A 22,015-nucleotide genomic window follows, 5' to 3' on the forward strand; every position below is an offset into this window, starting at 1 on the left:
TATTGTTGTGACATTAGACTCTTTACTAAGCCCTATCTCTCTCTCGGAAAACCTTTTGACAAGTCAGCTCAGGAAAAACATAATAATTGATGGGAGATATGATGATGCCAGAGGTTCAAATGATTCGTGCGCAATGTATGTCTTCATATCTCTATTATAAATCTTCAATGCAGTGTCAGTGTTTCTCCTCTCTGAATTAATCCTTCTGCCCAGGTATTCTGTCACTGTGTACGTGGCAGTGATTCACTGGAAACACTGGTGAAATAGATAGGCATATAAAACAAACAATTCCACTCCTCAACGTTCGAAAATCCAATTTGGCTCAGTGTTCGTATTAAGAAGGTACCAAAACTCTGAGCTGTTGAGCACCTGTCTTAAATCAGCTTTTAATTTTACCACGGCCATTGGCCAGTGCCCCCACGACTTCTCAATGCAATCAATAATAATTGTAATAGGTACTCACGCTCCTCAATCCAGTAAGTAGCTATCAGCCTATCACAACGAGTTCATAGTAATAGGTGCTTCTAGTCAAACCAGGCTTCCCACCTCAGAATCAGAAAAGAGCCAAACTGTTAGGTGGTCGTAATCGATGAGACTAAACTTAGTCTAATACTCGCTCAGGTCATGTTCTAGGCTTGGTTGGTCCACAGTCCACAGTCCACACTCGAACCTGGCTACACAGATTGGTGCGTTACAACTCACCGCATTAGTCTAACTTAGTGAACGTGAACATACAGTTAAAACTTTTGAGTAATGATAAGAGCATACCTAAATCGACACTCTTGCATGCGTGTTTACTTTTGATCAATTTAGTACTCTCAAGCTAAAATCTAATCAATCAAAAGTTGACATGTAAGCATGTTGTTAATTTGAGTATAGAAATTGGTGTACCCTTAGCATTACTCGTTTCAATTATAAGCAAGCAAATGAATTCAATTAAAGAATTGAAAAGGGTAGGAATCTTAAAATAAGTTATAGCGGATCATTAAAATTCGGCCAAATTATGATGGGAAAGAAGTGTAAACAAGTAGGCTAAGAATACATTCTGATTTAAGCATTGTTCAGTAAGTCATGACAGCAAACTGTATTATACATGGCATTTTCTTTGATCCATCACCGATACACCAAGATCTGTTCTTCTGCATTAAGGACAAGAACGTTGTCTCTGAAATTAAATACGGAGTAACAAGGAATTTCTTCCTACGTAAACGAGAGGAGAGAGCCTTAAAAATTGGAAACATGACACCATGCATGCTTATTGCTTATCTCATCTATAATTATAGACAAAGGACAGACTCAAAGAATCCAGTTATGTTATGGGTGGTTCACACTTAACATATTGCCACTTTATTTACGATGTGAAATTAATCAGAGAATGAGAATGACGGGGCAGGCTCTAGCCCGTGACTACTGGTACTGGAGTGAGTTTAAATTAGAGAAAATCTATTCTGTATTCCAAAAAAGTTTGGTCAGCCATTTTAAAGCTAATCTTACCTCTACACATGCTTAACCTCACGAGGCTTCAATGATTGGTTACTCCTGTTGAACTATTAAAGCAATTCTGTATTCCATAAAGGTTTGTGCTAATTTTTCTAGAAAGCTGGCATTTCTGGATCCAATTAACAATCATGAAATGAGAAAATCAAAAGGCAAGCATGCAAGTGTGATGTGTCCCACAGAATTGACATGTTCCAACTGCAGGTCCATTAGTCCATAGTTCATACAAAATTACTTCATGGTCTTTTCAGAACAGAACACAGATTCAACCTTCAGTATTCATGGTAGGACCCCAGCGTAAGTGGTTGTAGACTATAACCTAAATTATTATTACAATCAACAAGTACCAAGAACCAAGACCTTTGGCACATGCAATTTCAAAGGACAGTACACCTATTCTTGATTAAGCTTGCATTTGTATCTTTCTTAGTAACATCAATAAGAAAATGATGTAAAAAACAATAATCAAAAGTTTGCAATAGTCTAAATGGGAAATCCCTTTTTTAAAGGGATATATATGGGGGTGGGATTTAAACTTTCAGTACTAACAAAGTGTTCGGCCCACGTGCATGTCAATTCAATAAACTCAAAGAGGGTATTAGCTCCTTGGCGTGATTCACATTACCATTATTATAGAACAGCCATGATTCAACCAGCAAATTGTACGAGAACCATCAGTCTAATATAATCTGATATCTTTTCTAAAATAAAAGAAAGGCACAGGATCAATCAATCAGTCAGCCAACAACCTTATCGGATAAAGCATATCACATTGAGTAATACAGACGTTTTAACATGATTACTACTTTTGTTTTTCCTTTAATTCATTACATCAACTTGGGGATAACCAACCTTATTAACAAAACAAGCAAATAAATAGTAAGTCAACAGAACATAGAAAAGTACCATGATTATACTCAAGTAAGTTTTGCTAATCAGTTTTTCTTTAACCAAACTTTAAAACAGGACTATAATGAGTTCATGTATACTTCTTATGGTTTAGAAGGAGAAGATTTAATCCCCTAATACTCCCTGTAATTCCTTTCCTTTCAATTATTTTCTGCATGGGAAGCTGAGTGAGATGGATGATCAACCTAGACTGCCAGAGCAGATTTAATAACAGATAACGGAGCATTAAATCAACTCCAATCTAATCAGGGACTGTTAGGAATTGAAAGCACCGTACTGCATTCTTTTCAGCCTTTCAACAATGTGATCTAGGAAAGAAGACTGACAGCAGCAGATGTTCACGTGGTATAGAAGAATTCCTTGCTGCCCCTGTCAGATAAATCCAGCTTTTTTCTGGCACATTTGCAAATATCCTAGGAACCATTTATGTATGAATTGTGTGGTCATTAGACTTAGGAACATGGCAGAAGAAATGGCAAATAGCTAGATGTAAAGTTCAGTATTCATTTGGGGATAATTGAATGAACCCAAAATTCGAAATAACAAATTTTAAAGCATCACGTTTGCCAAACTTTGACATCTTCAACATATGTAAGCTTTCTAGATGATCTAAAAGTGTTAGGAACCTACATTTGGGTGTAGAATGCATTTAATTAATGGATTAGTTACAATTCCAAGCATGTTAATCACATTTAACACATGTTAGAATTATTAATGCATATGGAGAATAATAGGACCATTAAGATAAAGCCATGTAGGCCTATATAGAATAGTTTTATGGTTTTATAAATACCTACTTGTAATCACATTTCTAACATTGAAAAATAAACCAATTTCTTAGTGCATTAGTGCATCTTTATCTCTCTTAATCTCTCTCTTTCTCTATAGAGGGTGACTAATTCAAATTAAGTCAATTTTCCTACAATTCCCTTACAATTCCCATCAATTCCCCTACAATTCATACCCATCCCCATTAGAAACCTCTAAGTTCCTAACAAAAGGTTTCCTCACCATCACACTCCAAAGCATATGGCTTTCACCTTGGTTGATCTTAAGAAAATTACTGCATTTACATACAGAAACTATGCTTTTTAATTTCCACCCGCCTGTTTTGCAATCTAAGCAATATCTTTTGAAAAATAAAACCATTTTCCATCCTTTTTTTTTTATTTCTATTTTTGATAGCTAAAGACACTGCTCAAACACCTGGCAAGATTGGACTCATGACTTAACCCTCCATCCCATTGACAAAATAAAATAATAAAATGAAAATAATCAGTACACAATGTGCCACTAGTAAAAAATCAAGCGGTTAACATCTTCAAATTCTCATTTTATCTCATGCTACATCAATGAAATTAATGGAGAACTACCCTCTCTGGAATCCCCAAAGCTAGTGATCCCACACCAATTTCTTCTGGTTCAAAGAGGAAGTCTCCATGTTAAATTATAAAGGGCATTATCCAAAGGTTTGGCTTTTTTTTTTTTTTTTGATAAGTAATAAAGATTTATTGATATTAAAAAAAGAGAGACACCCAAGTACACGGGGAGTACACAGGGGGTGTACCCTATCAAATACAAAAATCACATAAATCAAGTAAATCCAAAATTGAAAAAAAAAAAAGTTGGTTTCTCCACACTGAGAACCAATCCAATAAGGTTCTGAAAAATAGAAGCTTGAGATCAGGCATAGAATGCTCCTTGTCTTCAAAACACCTACTATTTATTTCCTTCCAAATACACCACATCAAACAATAAGGTTTGGCTTCTTCTTCTTCTTCTTTTTTTTTTTTTTTTTTTTTAATAAAGAGTAATTTGGTAAATCGACTGCTAAAATGGGCTACAGTCGAAGTTCATGGTCCTAACTTTAAATTGAACCTTGCCCTGGCAAGAGTCATAGTCTAGTAGTAGGTTAGTTTGACTGTAATAATGCATAGCCTTTAGCTTGGGGTCTAATTAAGTATCTCATTATAGAAAAGGGAAGGGAGCACCATATAACTTGATTATGACAACACAAGAAAAGAATTCCTATGACAAAAGACAAAATATAATCAGTCCACAAAATCTAATAAGAATCTATGTTTGAAACAAATAACCCAATCAGATTCAAGTGTAGGACCTATAAGTCAATTAGATATAGCTTAAATGACACCTCTTCCCCTTGTAATAAGTGCAAGATAGAGGGTAATGTCATGAGTTCAATAAATCAAGACCCACCAGGTGAGTAACTTATTACTAATCTCAACAGCAACAAAAAACAATAAGTGTTGTAAGGCCTCTAAATTCTTAGATGTCCCTTTCATTATTATTATTATTATTTTTAATAACAAAGATGTGAAGCTGGAAACATCACTTTCCTCATTCTTTTCTCGTGTACAACAACCTTAATTGCCCCAGCTTGGGCTAGGCCTACCTCAATCCCTAGAGGATCCATATGAAGTGGAAGCTCCACATGTAGTTTTGAAGTCGGGCTTTTCCAACAATGGGGCCTAGGGATTTATGATGATTGGTTTATGTAAGGCATCCAGCTTACTACAAACACTCTTAAATCCCAGAGTGTTTATATGTCGGCCATGCCTAGAACTCTTTTGCAAGTGTGTCCATAGTATGTTGGGAGAAGGAAAAAATTAAAATCCTTTGGTTTTAGATATGTTTTATAAGATTTTGATAGTCGTTATCTATTTAAAAACTAAAATAAACATATAAAGGGAAGAATGCCAGTCATCTGTTTCTTCATTATGCTGTAGCTAGGGAGTTATGAATGTTGATGTTAAGCCTGATGGGTGTTCCTTGGGTTATACCAATTTCGGTGTTGGGACTGTTGGAGAGTTGGAGGAGGTGGAGTGGTGGAAGAAGTATGGGTACAATTGATATCAATAAAAATTATTACTTATCAAAAAAAAAAAGTATGGGGAAAATTTGGAAAGCAATTCTTTTGTATCTCATGTGGGGTATTTGGTGAGAACATAATGCTCGCTGTTTTGATGACCAAGAAACTAGCATTGCAAAGCTGAAGTATTTAGTCTTGAAGGCTCTTTCTGAGCAGACTCCTCCATTTGCATCCTTTAAAGATGAGGGGCTGCTAGATTTCTTGGATTTTTTTGTACATTAGCTAGCTCTTTTGCTTTTTGGAAAAAAATTTCCCCTTTTTTTGTTTCTTCTCTTGTACACTTTTGTGTTTTTTAAATACAGATCCTGTGTATTGGGATTGCACTTTTTTTCAAAATAAATAAAACATAACTAAAGATTTTATTGTTGTTGATAAGTTATAAAACATACATAAAGATATATATTAATTGTTGTATACCCATCATTTCGTGTCCTAATTTTCCAAGAATTGGCATATTGTTATGTCTCGTGTCATATTGTGTCCATGTTCATGCTTCTTAGGTCATAAGAGCAAGGTGAGGTTTAGAGCTGTAGAACAAGAGAGATGCCTTGTGAGCTGGGCTTCTAAAGATGAGGCCTTTTGGTGAAGCTAAATCAATTTTAGGACACCAAACCCTACAACTGATGAGTTTGGAGGACAGATTGGTGAATTAGGCAAACCGTTTAAATTGAACCATAACTTGATGAGTGGCATCCACACCTTTGCTTGTGATCTTTCCCATGCTACCAATCAATGAATGCTAAGGAAGGATCGAATATTAAAGTCTTTTTTCATTATGTTCCTACTCATACCTAATTGATAATGAAACTGAATAGCTTTTTTAGGACAATTTTAGGACACTAAACCCTACAACTGATGAGTTTGGAGGACAAACTGGTGAGTTAGGCAAACCGTTTAAATTGAACCATAACTTAATGAGTGGCATCCACATCTTTGCTTGTAATCTTTCCCATGCCACCAATCAATGAATGCTAAGGAAGGATCGAATATTAAAGTCTTTTTTCATTATGTTCCCACTCATACCTAATTGATAATGAAACTGAATAGCTTTTCTAGTTCCAATTCCATCCATTTCTGGGTAATTTCTACTTGTTTATTTGCAAATGATCTAGCTCCTGAAGTATATGGCAGTCTTTAGAGTGGCTTTTTTCTCTGGGTGTACTACATTGTGGAAGATTTTGACCACTGATAATTTAAGGAAGATAATTATTATGGATTGGTGTTTTATGTGTAAAAACCATATGCAGTGGCACATGAAAACAACTGTGAGTGGTTTAAACTCTAACCCTTATCTCATCCAATTAACTTTGTACCAAAAAAATTAGAAGATCAAGAGTCTTGTGGAGGATGATTTAACACTAATCTCACCAAATCAGTTTGAAGGTACTCCATGATGAGCTGTGGGCTCAAAATGGAAGGATTTTTTCCTTTTCGCCTTGAGAAAAGGCACAAGGTTTTTTTGGGCCAGTAACTTCACACATTGCTTGAGGTCGGGCATTGGTGTGATCGCAAGTGTCTTCCACCAAAAAGCGAAAGGTCACAAGTTTGAGTTTGGAAATCAGCTTCCCCAAAAAAAGAATGAGGTAAAGGCTGCCTATCAACTCACCTCTCCCAAACCTCTCAAAAGTAAGAATTTTGTGTACCGGGTATGACCATTTATCTTCACACATTTCTGCATTAAGATCCCCAACAAAACGTTTCAGTAAAAATGCATGCACTCTTCAAAGACTATTAGAGTTTGATCAATGAACTTTCTAAGTGTTTTAGCTGATGCAAAATTCTAGACATGGTTGCCTGTTTCCTAGCTTCTCTTTATTTTTCTTCACTGCTTCTTCTTATACTACTTCCAGATAATAAACCTCAGCAACCAATTGTAACAAACAACCAGATTCTCCACTCATTTCTACCTTTAATCCTCAAATTAACACCAAAATCCATCCCTATAGTAAGTCACACATAACATCTCTAAAGTCAGTTTCCTTACTGGACTTGACCACCACAAAACAAATCCAAGTTTCAGTTTCTTCAAGACTTCCATAAACCCCAAAATATACGCCTCTTCCTTACACCTTTAGAAACATTAAAGCCAGATATATTTAATAACCTTTGGCCACCAATTAACCCCTCAATCCTTACTTAAACATCTCACTTTCGTTGCTGCCCAGAAATCTTGGAGTTCAACCACTGTTTGCCCCTAAACCTCATGCTTTTTAAAGCCTAGTCAATCTCCAATCCTAAATCCTCTACTTTTGCTAATGCTAAAATCATGATAACCCCTATCTTTTCTTCTTTTTTTTGATAGGCAACGTAAAAAAATTTATTAATAAAAAAGCCAACTTAAGTACCATGGAAATGTACTACAGGGGAAAAAATCAAGAGCCCAAATTACAATGATCAATTAAAAATAGGAAGGGAAAAACAAGAATAAGTTGGCAAAACTAGACTCCATTCAAGAACAGTACAAAAGAAAGAAGACTTAATCTCAAGAATGGACAGTTCACAGCCCTCAAAGCTTCTAGCATTCCTTTCCCACTAAATACACCACATCAAACAATGCGGCACAAACCTCCAGATAGCTATATTGTGATGTCGACTGAACTTGCCCGGCCAAGAATCTAACAACTCGATAACCCTATGCAGCATGAATACCAAACAAGAAAAATACCATATTCCACAACTCATGTGCCATAGGGCAATGAAGGAGGAGATGATCCATCGATTCCCCACACCTTTTGCACATATAGCACCAATCAAGTACTAAAATATGTCTCTTCTAAAGATTGTCGGTAGTTAGGATCTTACCTAAAGAGGCAGACCAGGAAAAGAATGCTACTCCAAGAGGAACCTTCGATTCAATTGCCACACCAGTTTCCAAGGAAATGATACAATAGTAGTAGGGGATAAAGAATGAGAATAACCTCACACCTCAAAGCCTCTACTCTTGGCTGGCTTCCAACAAACTTTGTCAGAACCAACACCCTGCACATCCGTGGAATAAATCATGTCCATAAACAAGGCCAAATATTCTAATTCCCAATTATGCACTAGATGACTAAATTGGATATCCCAATGTAGCCTCCAATCATAGAAACGCATAACCTCCAAAACAGAAGACTCCATTGCCCTACTAATGCGGTCAAATTTTGGAAATGCCTCCTTAAGAGAACAATCCCTATCTTTATACTAAATTGAACTGATGTCTATCCATAAGCATGAGTTTAAGTGCAAGATAGAAGGTATAGAAGAACTAAGAGAACAGATAAACTACGTCCCATAAACCACAGATCCTCTAGCAGCTATGGCATCACATGTTGGGGGAAAGAACTCAGCAAAAGTATAAAAAAATAAAAATAAACAATAAAAAAAAAATAAAGTATGAAGAAGCTTATAAGAAAGTTGAATTCGCTTCAGAAGACAAGTAGGCAAATCCCACAAGGCTACACCACTTAATACTCTTTTTATGGACAAATCTACCAAAGAAAAGAGGTCTGGCATCACTGCAGTGCATTGTCCCATACGATGATGGAATACCATCAAATCTTGAGGTAGGTGAGAAAACCACACATTCATGATGACATTTTCCAGCGAAAGCATAGAACACATAACAAACAAAGAAAGATTTAAGTCAAACAATATAAGGAGCACAGTGCATTCTTCTCATCTAAAGCAAATTCAATTACTTTTTTTAATAGATTTTTATGATAAGAAATCACAAATTTTATTAATACATAAAGTTTTGTGTGCACAAGGTATGTAGAAGATTTTCTTTTTGGAATAGATGGTGGCTTGAACTTAATAGTAGCTTAGCACTTGCTCAAGTTTTTGATACATTCAAATTCCTTAAAAGCTGGAACTAGGTCAACTGAAAGCCCACACATTACTATATGATGTTCAAAATAACTGTTGAGTTTTCTAATCAACCCCTAAACAGCTTTCTCATGGTCCGGCTGAATACTCTTCCCTCAAAGAATCACATTGATACAATTAGGTTCAAGTTTCTCATCTATCCACTTCTCTACTATAGGGCATTGCATCAAGATAGCCCTAAGTTAGGAACAGGTGAAGTGATAATGAAATTGCAAGATATATACAACAAGTTTACAGGTCAAAACACAAATCCACATTTTCACAACTTGGCCTACCCATGTCAAAGTGAAAATGGTGTTAGTGATAAAACACCTCAGCTACTCAGCAACTAGTAAAAAGATTGTAAATTTCTATTATGTGTATCTCTGTAAACTATGTATAGTAGTGGGTATTGTTTGATAAGCACTAAGCACATCACATATTCATATAACTAATTGCTAACGAGTGTCACCATTAGTAAAACTAAAATGCAACTCCAGCAAGCAAGTTTTGAAATATACAGTTTGTTTGGAAATATATAAATTCGAAGAATTTTCAGAATACAAGAATAAAAATTAAAAAAAGAAAAAGAAAAAAAGAGAGAACTAGTAGTATAGAAAGTACAGAATTGTTGTTGTTGTTCTTACCAGAAGGAAATGCAAATGCTAGAGGTAAAACCTGAGGAAGCGGAAAGCAAAGAGAGCTTCAAGAACACCCAAAGACGCACCGGCGAAGACATCGAAAACGAAATGGCGGCCGAGAAAAACCCTAGAAAGCGAGGTCAGCAGGGCCCACAACCAAACCACCAAATTGAGAAGGTTAGCGTCGTGGTTGGCGAAGAGGTGAGCGATAGAGGCGACGAAGAAGACGCGAGAGGCGTGGCCGCTAGGGAAGGAGTAGTGGTCGACGGAAACGGCGGCGACCATGTTCTTGTTGTAGACGGGACGGGATCGGCGGAAGAGGAGCTTGATGAGGGCGATGAGAAGGAGGTCGAGGAGGAGGCCGAGGAGGAGGGAGGAGAGGAAGGGGCGGCGGAGGAGGAAAAGGGAGGTGGAAGAATTGGGGGCGAGGAGGAGGGAGAGGGAGATTGGGAAGAAGAGGCGGAAGTCGGCGGAGAGTTCGAGGAGGAGGAGGAGGAAGTGAGGGAGGAAGGGTTTGAGTTTGGAGTGGAGGTATTCAGAGAGGGTTGTGTCTACGCTTATTAGGTGGCTGAGGACTGTTGTGCTACCGGTGGTTGCGGCGGCGGCTTTGGGTGGTTGTGGTGGGTCCATGGCAGTTTGTGAGTGGTGGTTTGGCTTTGGCACTTGGCACTTGGCACTTGGCACTGGCAGTGTTTACTATGGATAGATCGAGCCAAGCCCAGCCCAGTAAGTGTTTCTTCGAGTTTAAGAGCTGAGAACTAAAAGTTCAAGTTGGGCTCCTCGAAAACAGTTGATTTGCCTTATAAGAGTATTAGAAACATGATGTGCCATGCAGATGCAGTTGAGCTGGATACAAGTTACACACTTACACCTCACTGGCATCATCGCTGATATAAACCAATTGACTCGCTCTTTCATTTTTGGACTGTTTTTTGCTATTGTAAATCAAACCAATTGCTCTACTCATGGCCTTGCTGCATGGGCTCCTTTTTGTAATGATTTTGGGGCCTTTCCCATCTCCAATCTTTTGGCCCACATTTTGGAGTCAGAGATAGTAGATGGTCTAGGCTCTGAAATCTTTCTTTGATTCAATAGAATTCATCATTCAAAAAAAATTAATGTAACTTGTTAAATAAATTATGTGACTAAAAATATATTTGAATATTCATCCTCATTAAATAGATTATATTAGAGATAAATTCTCATTGGGCATATATGCCCCTTGAAGGGAAATGGTATTTAAACCCAAGTAACATTGGGTCATGGGTGAAAATAGGTCCAGTAATAATAGGCCCGCTATGAAGACATGCCTCACCAAAATGAATCAGATTTCGAACCATAGTGCTAATTGGCCTCACTTTTGTAGGGAAATGGTTTTTAAGCCCAAGTAACATTGGGTCATGGGTGAAAATAGGCACAGTGCTAACTAGCCTATTATGAAGACATGCCTCACCAAATGGGTCAAATTTCAAATTACAGACCAAATCAGGATGTTATCCTCGTTAGAGGTACTCTAGATCAGAATCCAAGACAGTGTACTCTTTAAGCTGTCGAGCAATAATTCTAGAATGTGCAAAATTGTCCGAGGAAGCCTACTGAAGCTTCGTGATAAAATAATAGTCACCTCCATATTAATGAGGCACAACTGCCTAGCGCTGTTGCATTTATTAATGAATGATTGGCCTAAAAAGTGTAAGAAACCCCTAAAATCTCCATTCATCATGAAAGTAAAGAAGAAAGAGCTAGATGGGATGCCTTCTAGCTGTACAGGGACAACACATCATTGAGAAGAAAGTAGGGCAAATATAAGAAGAGAGAAAGAAAGAAGGAGAGCGATATAGAAAAAAAAAATTAGAAAAAATGATAGAGAGACTTAGAGTGAGGATTATATAGAGAGAAAAACAGTTTCAAAACACCTACAAGAGCTTGTTCTTGAGAGGGAAATTGTAGTATTTTTTATATACTTGAATAACATCACCTTTTTATGTGGTTTTTACATAGATGCTTGTTCTTGTTCAAATTTCCCACTGTGGATTATCATTAGCCCATAATACAAATTAGTTGTGTTTTTGCATTAGGTTGTATATCCATTTTTAACATACACACACATATATAAATTTTAATCATCACATAGTTTTATATTATATCAAATTATCATTTCTTATTCTTCAGCTTTTTTTTTTTTTTTTTAGAATCATCAAATTGTCATTTCAAAATCAAGTAATGTGTATGCTTAACATCACCATTACATAGCTATGAAACAAAATTACCATTACATAACAAGGAGCCCATTAATTTAGAAGGAATCAATTGCTTAGCTTAAAGAGATCCCAAATTTCAAATATCAAATTAAGAAGAAAAAATATGCAAGGGATGAAATTAATAGCTTAAAATATGCTATGGATGGAGGAGTCTCCTCCTCCAGCTTTGGAAGCATTGTATCGTGACTTTTTACCTTTGAATGAATGAAAGTTATGATTGGGTACAAAAAAAGAATAAGAGATTTTTTTTTTTATTAATATTTTGTTCATGTACCAGTCAAACTTGCCATATCGCAAAAATTTAGCAAAATAGACAAAAATAGACTAATATTTAGATTTTAGACCAAGGTAGAGTAAGGTGGTGCTTAGCGGTTAATTAACCAACTATTATGGAATAATTTTTTACCATTTTAACTAGAACCAAATGAAATTACCAAATCCTTCTCAAAAAAAAAAAAAAATGAAATTGATAGTTTGATACTTGCTTCCAAGCGGAAGTGTGGATTCGATTTGGCAAAGAATCTTTTTTTTTTTTTTTTGATACAAGATAAAATTCTACTTTAGCCTAATCTAAGTGTATATATGTGTAAAGCTTTCTTCTGGAGACTTGAACTCCGGCCCTTACCTTCCACATCCCACAAGCACTTATATTTGTAGAGTGACCATTACACCAAGAGTATGCTGTGGGTATTTGGCAAAAAATCTTAAATCTCATGCTAATTGGAAAAAGATTTAAATTGTAATCACAAATTTTGTAGTTTAGTGACATTTTTAATGTTTTTCATTAATAAAAGTCTAGTACTTAAATTATAATGTCGGTGGGTATTATAAAAATATTCTTAAAAAGCGGAAGTGCCCCATTTCCATTAGCTTGTCTTCCATCGGGCTTATTGCAGATCAATTTTGACGTTCAGATTCTTCTTAAAAATAAATAAATAATTTGACATTCAGATCTATTTATATTACCTACCGACTCACCTATCTAATACGCAGACAATCTACAAGCTATCTCTAAGAAGCTCCCACTCTTCATGATATTGCACAGATATGCAATTTGTTGGCACAAATTCATACAGGTGATAAAACCTTAGTAGTAAGTACTCTATTTATTTTTTTCTTAGGTGGGTGATAAACGTGAATCTTTACATTTTCTATAGTAGGAGTCAATGGCGATTATTCCCCATCATTATGTGTGAATTAATTGGTTTCAAATTTGTGCTAGTATTAAATTTATAATTAGAACCGTGTAATATATTTCACATCTATTCACTTGTTGAAGATAGTTTGTAACCTATAAACTTGTCACTGTCCTCGATTTGAAGTCTGAACTAAAACAAATTAAGAAAGTGTTATGATTTGCATAAATTATATAAAGATCAAAAAAGGAAATATTACAATTATTCCAAAACCTCACTAAGCACTGGAAGGCAATAAAATAAGAATGCAAGTACACAGATTCTAACGCAAAATAGTACACGTTTATTGGTCACTAACACAACCGTATGTATGACCATTGCAGACGACACTGCTAGCATTTCTATACCTCAATATAATTTTAGAACCACAGAAAGTGAAACGCAAACAGAGCTTCAAGAACACCAAAGCATGCCCCGGCAAAAACATCGAAGAAAAAATGCCTCCCAAGCACAACCCTAGAGACCGAAGTGCAAGTGCCCAAAACCAAGCAACCCCAACGATAAAATTCACTGCCTTACTCTCATCCCAGCTGATCATCTTAGCAACAAAGCCATTATTATTAGACCTCAGCTCCACCAGTGCTGCGATAATGGCTTCTGCAGAGAGGTGTAAAAGGGCAGCGACAATGAACACCCTAGAGGCATGGCCACTGGGGAAGGAGTCCTGTTTTCTGTAGGAGAAAGCTGGGTTGGTGTTTATGTTGTAGTGAGGGCGTGATCGGCGGACAAGAGGCTTGATCAATTGAACGAGCGAGGTCAAGGAGGAGGCCTAGTGGAAGAGGTGTGAAGAAAAGGTGGCGGAGAAAGAGGAGGATAGAGAGGGAGATGATGAACAAGGAGCTGAAATCAGCTGAGAGTTCAAGGAGGATGAGGAAGGAGGTTTTTTGGCCGCGGGGGGTGGGGGGGGGGGGGTTTGTTGCGGTGTTAAAAATTAAGTACCAAAGAAACAATTTTCTAAATTGAAAAGTTCTGCACAACATATGGATTACTCTAAATCCAAAGACTCTGGACAATAAAAACAAAGTCTCCAAAACTCTCTTTTCAAGACTTTAGATGTTCAAAGTCTTGAATTATAAATTTATAATTTCCTCAAATAAAAAAGTATTAAAATGAATTTATCATTATTTGAATAATCAGGAATTCAGAATTATCATTTTGTATTTTAATCTTGGTCACAATGGTGGCAGCGTAGTAGCCCCATCATGGTTAGAAGCCAGTCTAATTTGGTTTTTCAAACGGAGACTCAAAGTTTTGGATATTTTGTTTAACCTCTATTTTATCTTTTCTTATGCAAATAAAAAATAGTCATAGTTTTGTAATTACTATAAGACCAATTATCTCTATTACGTTTTGCAAGTTGGAGGACTCTCTTTTATATTGCTTGGATTTTAAATGATTTTAAATATATACAAGTTAAACCATCAAGCTCAACTCTTTGTCCAATTCTTTATGAAGAACATTTCCTAGAAAGCATTGAGTTGGAAATATAGAGAACCCAGTTTACACGGTATTAAATTTCGATGTCTCCTATTGTTTGTTGTCAAAATTCTAAGGTCTCGCAATCAAGCTTTAGTTTTCTTGAAAGACACTTTCTTGAAAAATCTAGACAAACAAAAATGTTATTAAGTGTATTCATTGTTAGTGTGGAAAGTTAAGTACCAAAAAAACAATTTTTTAAATTGAAAAGTTCTGCACAACGTATGGATCACTCTAAACCCAAAGACCTTGAACAATAAAAACAAAGTCTCTAAAACTCTCTTTTCAATACTTTAGAGGTTCAAAGTCTTGAACTATAAATTTATAATTTCCTCAAATAAAAAAAGTATTAAAATGAATTTATCATTATTTGAATAATCAGGAATTCATAATTATCGTTTTGTATTTTGATCTTGGTCACAATGGTGGCAGTGTAGCAGCCCCATCATGGTTAGGAGCCAGTCTAATTTGGGTTTTCAAACGGAGACTCAAAGTTTTGGATACTTTGTTTAACCTCTATTTTATCTTTTCTTATGCAAATAAAAAATAGTCATAATTTTGTAATTACCATAAGACCAATTGTCTCTATTACATTTTGCAAGTTAGAGGACTCTCTTTCATATTGCTTGGATTTTAAATGATTTTAAATATATACAAGTCCTAAACCATCAAGCTCAACTCTTTGTCCAATTCTTTATGAAGAACATTTCCTAGAAAGTATTGAGTTGGAAATATAAAAAACTCAGTTTACACGGTATTAAATTTCAATGTCTCCTATTGTTTGTTGTCAAAATTCTAAAGCCTCGCAATCAAGCTTTAATTTTCTTGAAAGACACTTTCTTGAAAAATATAGAAAAACAAAAATACTATTAAGTGTATTCATTGTTAGTGTGGAAAGTTAAGTACCAAAGAAACAATTTTCTAAATTGAAAAATTCTGCACAGCATATGGATTACTCTAAATCTAAAAACTCTGGACAATTAAACAAAGTCTTCAAAACTCTCTTTTCAAGACTTTAGAGGTTCAAAGTCTTGCATTATAAATTTATAATTTCCTCAAATAAAAAAAGTATTAAAATGAATTTATCATTATTTGAATAATCAGGAATTCAGAAATACTGTTTTAGTAAGGTGGTGCTTAGCGGTTAATTAACCAATTATTATGGAATAATTTTTTACCATTTTAACTAGAACCAAATGAAATTACCAAATCCTTCTCAAAAAAAAAAAAAAATGAAATTGATAGTTTGATACTTGCTTCCAAGCGGAAGTGTGGATTCGATTTGGCAAAGAATCTTAAATCTCATGCTAATTGGAAAAAGATTTAAATTGTAATCACAAATTTTGTAGTTTAGTGACATTTTTAATGTTTTTCATTAATAAAAGTCTAGTACTTAAACTATATTGTCGGTGGGTATTATAAAAATATTCTTAAAAAGCGGAAGTGCCCCATTTCCATTAGCTTGTCTTCGATCGGGCTAATTGCAGATCAATTTTGACGTTCAGATTCTTCTTAAAAATAAATAAATAATTTGACATTCAGATCTATTTATATTACCTACCGACTCACCTATCTAATACGCAGACAATCTACAAGCTATCTCTAAGAAGTTCCCACTCTTCATGATATTGCACAGATATATATGCAATATGTTGGCACAAATTCATACAGGTGATAAAACCTTAGTAGTAAGTACTCTATTTATTTTTTTCTTAGGTGGGTGATAAACTTGAATCTTTACATTTTCTATAGTAGGAGTCAATGGCGATTATTCCCCATCATTATGTGTGAATTAATTGGTTTCAAATTTGTGCTAGTATTAAATTTATAATTAGAACCGTGTAATATATTTCACATCTATTCACTTGTTGAAGACAGTTTGTAACCTATAAACTTGTCACTGTCCTCGATTTGAAGTCTCTGAACTAAAACAAATTAAGAAAGTGTTATGATTTGCATAAATTATATAAAGATCAAAAAAGGAAATATTGCAATTATTCCAAAACCTCACTAAGTACTGGAAGGCAATAAAATAAGAATGCAAGCACACAGATTCTAACGCAAAGTAGCACACGTTTATTGGTCACTAACACAACCGTATGTATGACCATTGCAGACGACACTGCTAGCATTTCTATACCTCAATATAATTTTAGAACCACAGAAAGTGAAACGCAAACAGAGCTTCAAGAACACCAAAGCATGCCCCGGCAAAAACATCGAAGAAAAAATGCCTCCCAAGCACAACCCTAGAGACCGAAGTGGCAAGTGCCCAAAACCAAGCAACCCCAACGATAAAATTCACTGCCTTACTCTCATCCCAGCTGATCATCTTAGCAACAAAGCCATTATTATTAGACCTCAGCTCCACCAGTGCTGCGATAATGGCTTCTGCAGAGAGGTGTAAAAGGGCAGCGACAATGAACACCCTAGAGGCATGGCCACTGGGGAAGGAGTCCTGTTTTCTGTAGGAGAAAGCTGGGTTGGTGTTTATGTTGTAGTGAGGGCGTGATCGGCGGACAAGAGGCTTGATCAATCGAACAAGAGCGAGGTCGAGGAGGAGGCCTAGTGGAAGAGGTGTGAAGAAAAGGTGGCGGAGAAAGAGGAGGAGAGAGAGGGAGATGATGAACAAGGAGCTGAAATCAGCTGAGAGTTCAAGGAGGATGAAGAAGGATTGGGGAAGGAGGGGTTGAGAAATGGTGTGGAGGTGGTAGGAGAGGGTGGTGTCTAGGGCTATTAGTTGGCTAAGGAAGGATGGCACGGTGGTGGTTGATGTTGTTTTGGTGGTTTTGTGGGGTGGTGGTGTTGAATGATTCATATGTAATGAGAGAGGGGTCAGGTGGTTTTTTGGCCGCAGGGGGGGGGGGGGGGGGGTGTGTTGTGATGACTTGAGGTTTTGCACTTAGCTAGACTCTGAAAAAGGCCTCAACTTCTAAGTGGACCTATATAAAATTAAGGAATAATGTTATTTAAAATTTACATCATTCTAAAGTTAAGAGCATGCTTATCATATTCTATAGTAGAATAGATCTATATGTAGTATAATAGAGTCAAATAAAAGATTGATTATGTCATGGATTACTTTGAAGAATGATGTCATTAAAAAAAAAGTTAATAAGAATGATATTATATGGCATTAATTTGGATTGTGTGGTTTTCTAATTTTTTTAAAGGTAAAATAAATTGAAAAACTCAAAATAAGCATTTCCAGTTATTTTCATTTGTTAGTTGATGTGGTGTCATTATTTTAAGGTTTTTGTTAGAAGATTATTGACATAATATAATTAAGATTAAAAGAACTCTAAAGAATCTTAATCTTGCCAATTTAGAGTATGATGTATTATAAAAGATTTTGACATTGTGGGTTCCAGTTAACTCAACTGGTAAAGTCTCTGATGGTTATATAAAAGATTTGGGGTTCAATCTCCGCCTACACAAAAAACTAATTGGTGTCTTGGTCTGATGATAAAGAGCTATCATTAGGAGTGAACGCCATAGGTTGAAACTCTCTATAAAAAAATAAATAAAAAAAGATTTTGACATTGGAATTTTGGGAAGAAGATATTTCTATTTTGTTTTATCTTATTTTTCCCTCAAATTTGAGGTCAGAGAGTTTTGCCTATAAAATTAGTGGTCTACCACTCGCTTATTTGACTTATTACAAACCACCTAGAACCATTTTTTTTTTAGCGTGATCTTAAAAATCTTATAAATTTTACTACATAATCTTTATAATCCAATGCATCACTACTCATTCAAAAAATCCTAGTATTTATTTATTATAATTTTGAAATCTATCAATCATATATATTACCATTAATAATATTTATAATATCTATAGTGTGGCACTTAATATTCTCCCAAATTTTATGGCCTATGTACAACATCACGTAATTCCCTCTATTTTGTTAAATTTTCCTAGCTAATTCTAGTTAAAACAAGTTATAGATTATTATAATTCTAGGTAGGAGTATAAGATTAATGAATTCAACGAACCGGCATGTGGAGGCAATAAGAAAAACTTCATTGTCAGGGGGGAAAAAAAAAAGAAAAAGAAAGAAAGGAAAGGTAATAAGAAAACTTTTTTATTGATCATACTTACTCCCGTATTGTCTATACTATTTAAGGGAGCTTTTTCTGCTTGAATTTTCCAATTTTGATACCTAAAATACCTTCATCATACTTGTTGGTGCAAATACAATAATAATAGAAATAACAAAAAGAGAAACTGAATAATATTTCGGAATATTATTAATTTAAAGAGAAAAATTACACAACACTATTTGAACTGAGGTGCGGCATCATCCCCTTGCACATGTATCTAGCTCAATATCTGAGCCAATTCATATTAGCACATTAATTCCCACAATTAAAAAGAATAAAATAGTCTATCTCCTTTCAATGTGGGATTAAACATTTTCATTAACTCCTCATTTTTCATATTCACTCCCACATCTTTACATTTATGTTGTAATATTTATTCATTTTAATTAATTAATATAAAATTGCTCCAACAATACTTACTTACAAGTTTTCAACTAACGGGGATAAAAATATAAATTAAAACACCTATACTATAAGACCCACAAAGTCACATACATTTTGCCAATTTCTCTAATTTTTCTTCAGATTGAAAACATTCAATTTAGCTCTACACCCTCTTCTTCTTCTTCTTCTTCTTTCATATTTGGTTTCTAAACAATTTAAACAGACTTTATTAGAGGCTCCAACGACTTTTCAGGTTCTATCTTTTGTAAGTTCCTCTCTCTTTTCTTTTCTTTTGTTTATCATTGACTTTCTTTGATTCTTTTCTTTTGTTTATCATTGACTTTCTTTGAGTTCTTACCTGCTATGGCTGCCAAGTATTCATAGTTTGAGGAGTACTTTCTTTTGGGTGAATGTGATTAGGAATTCAATGGTGTTTGACGGTTGCTTATTACCCATGGCTGACTTAGAAATATCAAAATGGAGGATTTGTGCTTGATATGGCTACTTCAGAAAGGATATTGGTAAAGATTCTTTCTTTTTGTTTTGGCTTGCAATTAAACACAAACTCTTTTTTTGGGTTTTATATTTTTGGAATATACACTACTTTTCTTTTTTTTCTTTTTTTCCTGAGGGGATTACTCTACGCAAATAGGTTTTTTTTATTTATTTATAGGAATTTATATTACTTTTTTTAAGGGGATTACCTTGCCACTTGGTTTCTCAATCAAACACAAACTCTAATAAAGTATCTCAGAATCATTGATGGTGGATTTATAGTAAACTCTTTAATTGATAACATGCATGCTAGCTACTTGGTTTGTTGATTAAAGTTTTTTTTTTTTTAAATACTTGGTTTAACCCTAATTCTTTTATCTTTCTCAGGTTGACATACACACAAGTTTATTGGATTGCATTGAGGAGGCATTGGAATGGAATATTAGATAAGTTCAGGTAAAAGATTTTACAAGAATTATTTTTTTTTTTAAAATCTTTTGTAACAAAAACTATATTTACCATTTGTATAATTCTATGTGAAAATTCAATTTACATTTTTTTTTTATAAGTACTCTATTAATTTACTACTCCATTAGAAATGTTACGTACCTTTTCTTGGTTTTAAAGATTGTTGATAAATTTTAAATTTAAGCTCTTTTAAACTTTTGTTATGGATGTGTAGTAAGTGGCTAACTTTTAGAACTAAAAAACTAAAATTTTGGATTAAACAAAAATTGACAACTGTTATCAAAAACTTTTATAGTAAAAGAACAACAGCACCAAAAAAAAAAAAGGTTCCTGGAGCCTTTCCTTTAACCAAAAAAAAAAAAAAAAGTTAGTTGCAAATTTTTTTTTTGCCTTCTATTATGGATGTGTAATAAGTGGCTAAATTTTAGGATTAAAAAACTACATTTTAAGATTAAAAAAAAATCAATAACTGTCATGCATAAAATTTGTAAAAAAGAAAAATAACAACACTTGAAAGGAAAAAAAACATAGATGCAGTCTTTAAGAGAATTACAGAACTCAAAGGATAATTAAATGGATATAGATAAGCACTATGTTTATTTGATCCAATTCCAACACTAACACACTCAAAAGACTTTCCAATAATAAGGATAATCATAAGTTAACCCCCTTTTTTTTTTTGAGAAACCGGCCACGAGGCCATTTTTATTGGAATGCTTGAAAGTTAGCCAAATAATAATTGTAAAGGTTTGGTGGGCAGATTCTATCCAGACTAGAAAAGGTGAAAACAATCTAGCTCTCTTACCAAAGGCATCCGCTAATGCGTTACCTTGCTTACAAATATGAGAGAAAGAAAATCTCTTAAAAGAGCTAACATCAGACCAAATGTCTCTAATAATATGACCAAAAGAAGAGTACATGGAAGTCTAGTTTCGGATGGCTTTGATGAATGTCTCTGAGTCTCCTTCAAAAACAGCGTTGAGGAAGCCAACTTCAAGTGCAAACTAAACTGCACGCCTAGCTGCCATAGTCTCGAGGATCACCACAGATTCTGGTATAGGAATTCTCTCTGTCATCGCTACTAGGACCTCACCCCTATCATTCCGAGCTACAACTCCAATCCCTGCAACATTAATTTCCTCAAACATCGCCCCATCAAAATTTAACTTTGCTTGGCCAAAATTTAAGTTAACCCCTTATTCAAAACAATAGCAACTAAAAAGAAAAGATAAAATAATCCACATCTAATATGGATGAGTGCCTCTGCACTGCTGCATATTTATCACCAGTGAGTGGACTTCACAGCCCATAGAGTTTTTGTATGGCCGTGAGTAGAAGAAGTAGAATAGCAGCAAGGAGATTTTAAATAAAATTAAATTTAAAAAAAATACCAAAAACAATACCCAAACAAAAACAAACATGAATCTTGGATACTTTTCATTTAACAAAAGTAAAAGACAAAAAAATCTAACAGAAAAAAAAAAAAAAAAAAATGTCAACCTTTTACCGTAACAAAAATAAATAAAAACTATTAATATTTTGTACTTGATTTCATTACCTCCCTAAATTTTTGTGTGACTGAAAAATGTAATAATTTTAAATTATAATAGATGCAAATTATTAAATCATTGACCTAACCCAAGCCGAAGGTTTGCTATTCAAACCCATCCCTAGGAGGCCCATAAGCTAGTATAGGATATCTCAAATCGCCTAATAGGCCTGCAAAGAGCAAACTTTTGAGGCCAAGACTACTCTGTAGCCCGAAGCCCACTTTAAGTTGTGTGTTTCTGGGATACGATTTTATAAACCACACCCAAGGTCTGACCCAAAAACAAAACAAAAATAATG

The 22,015-nt window shown here is 34.8% G+C and overlaps 3 protein-coding genes across 4 annotated transcripts; all 3 read right to left on the reverse strand.

The window, feature by feature from the left end:
* Nucleotides 1-2,233: 2,233 nt before the first annotated feature.
* On the reverse strand, nucleotides 2,234-10,750 carry LOC142614292 (putative lipid phosphate phosphatase beta). 2 transcript variants are annotated; one of them, XM_075786880.1, is made up of 2 exons: nucleotides 9,790-10,750; nucleotides 2,234-2,819 (listed from the first exon to the last, which is right to left on the reverse strand). In XM_075786880.1, exon 1 carries the CDS (start codon nucleotides 10,411-10,413, stop codon nucleotides 9,808-9,810), a length of 606 nt encoding a protein of 201 aa, XP_075642995.1. In that variant the 5' UTR covers nucleotides 10,414-10,750; the 3' UTR covers nucleotides 2,234-2,819; nucleotides 9,790-9,807. The 2 variants fall into 2 exon arrangements, with proteins under 2 accessions (XP_075642995.1, XP_075642996.1); XM_075786881.1 differs by lacking the exon at nucleotides 2,234-2,819 and adding an exon at nucleotides 8,257-8,275.
* A 2,849-nt stretch (nucleotides 10,751-13,599) lies between these two features.
* On the reverse strand, nucleotides 13,600-14,220 carry LOC142612030 (putative lipid phosphate phosphatase beta). The gene is given in 4 exon segments (XM_075784160.1): nucleotides 13,600-13,712; nucleotides 13,715-13,758; nucleotides 13,807-13,992; nucleotides 13,994-14,220. Coding segments are annotated over 4 exon segments (570 nt in total).
* A 2,445-nt stretch (nucleotides 14,221-16,665) lies between these two features.
* Nucleotides 16,666-17,568, reverse strand: LOC142611697 (putative lipid phosphate phosphatase beta). The gene has a single exon (XM_075783802.1). The coding sequence runs from the start codon at nucleotides 17,532-17,534 to the stop codon at nucleotides 16,869-16,871; it is 666 nt and encodes a 221-aa protein (XP_075639917.1). The 5' UTR covers nucleotides 17,535-17,568; the 3' UTR covers nucleotides 16,666-16,868.
* Nucleotides 17,569-22,015: the final 4,447 nt, after the last annotated feature.

Source organism: Castanea sativa, chromosome 10, assembly GCF_040712315.1.
Source record: "Castanea sativa cultivar Marrone di Chiusa Pesio chromosome 10, ASM4071231v1".
In the NCBI taxonomy this organism is placed as follows: domain Eukaryota; kingdom Viridiplantae; phylum Streptophyta; class Magnoliopsida; order Fagales; family Fagaceae; genus Castanea; species Castanea sativa.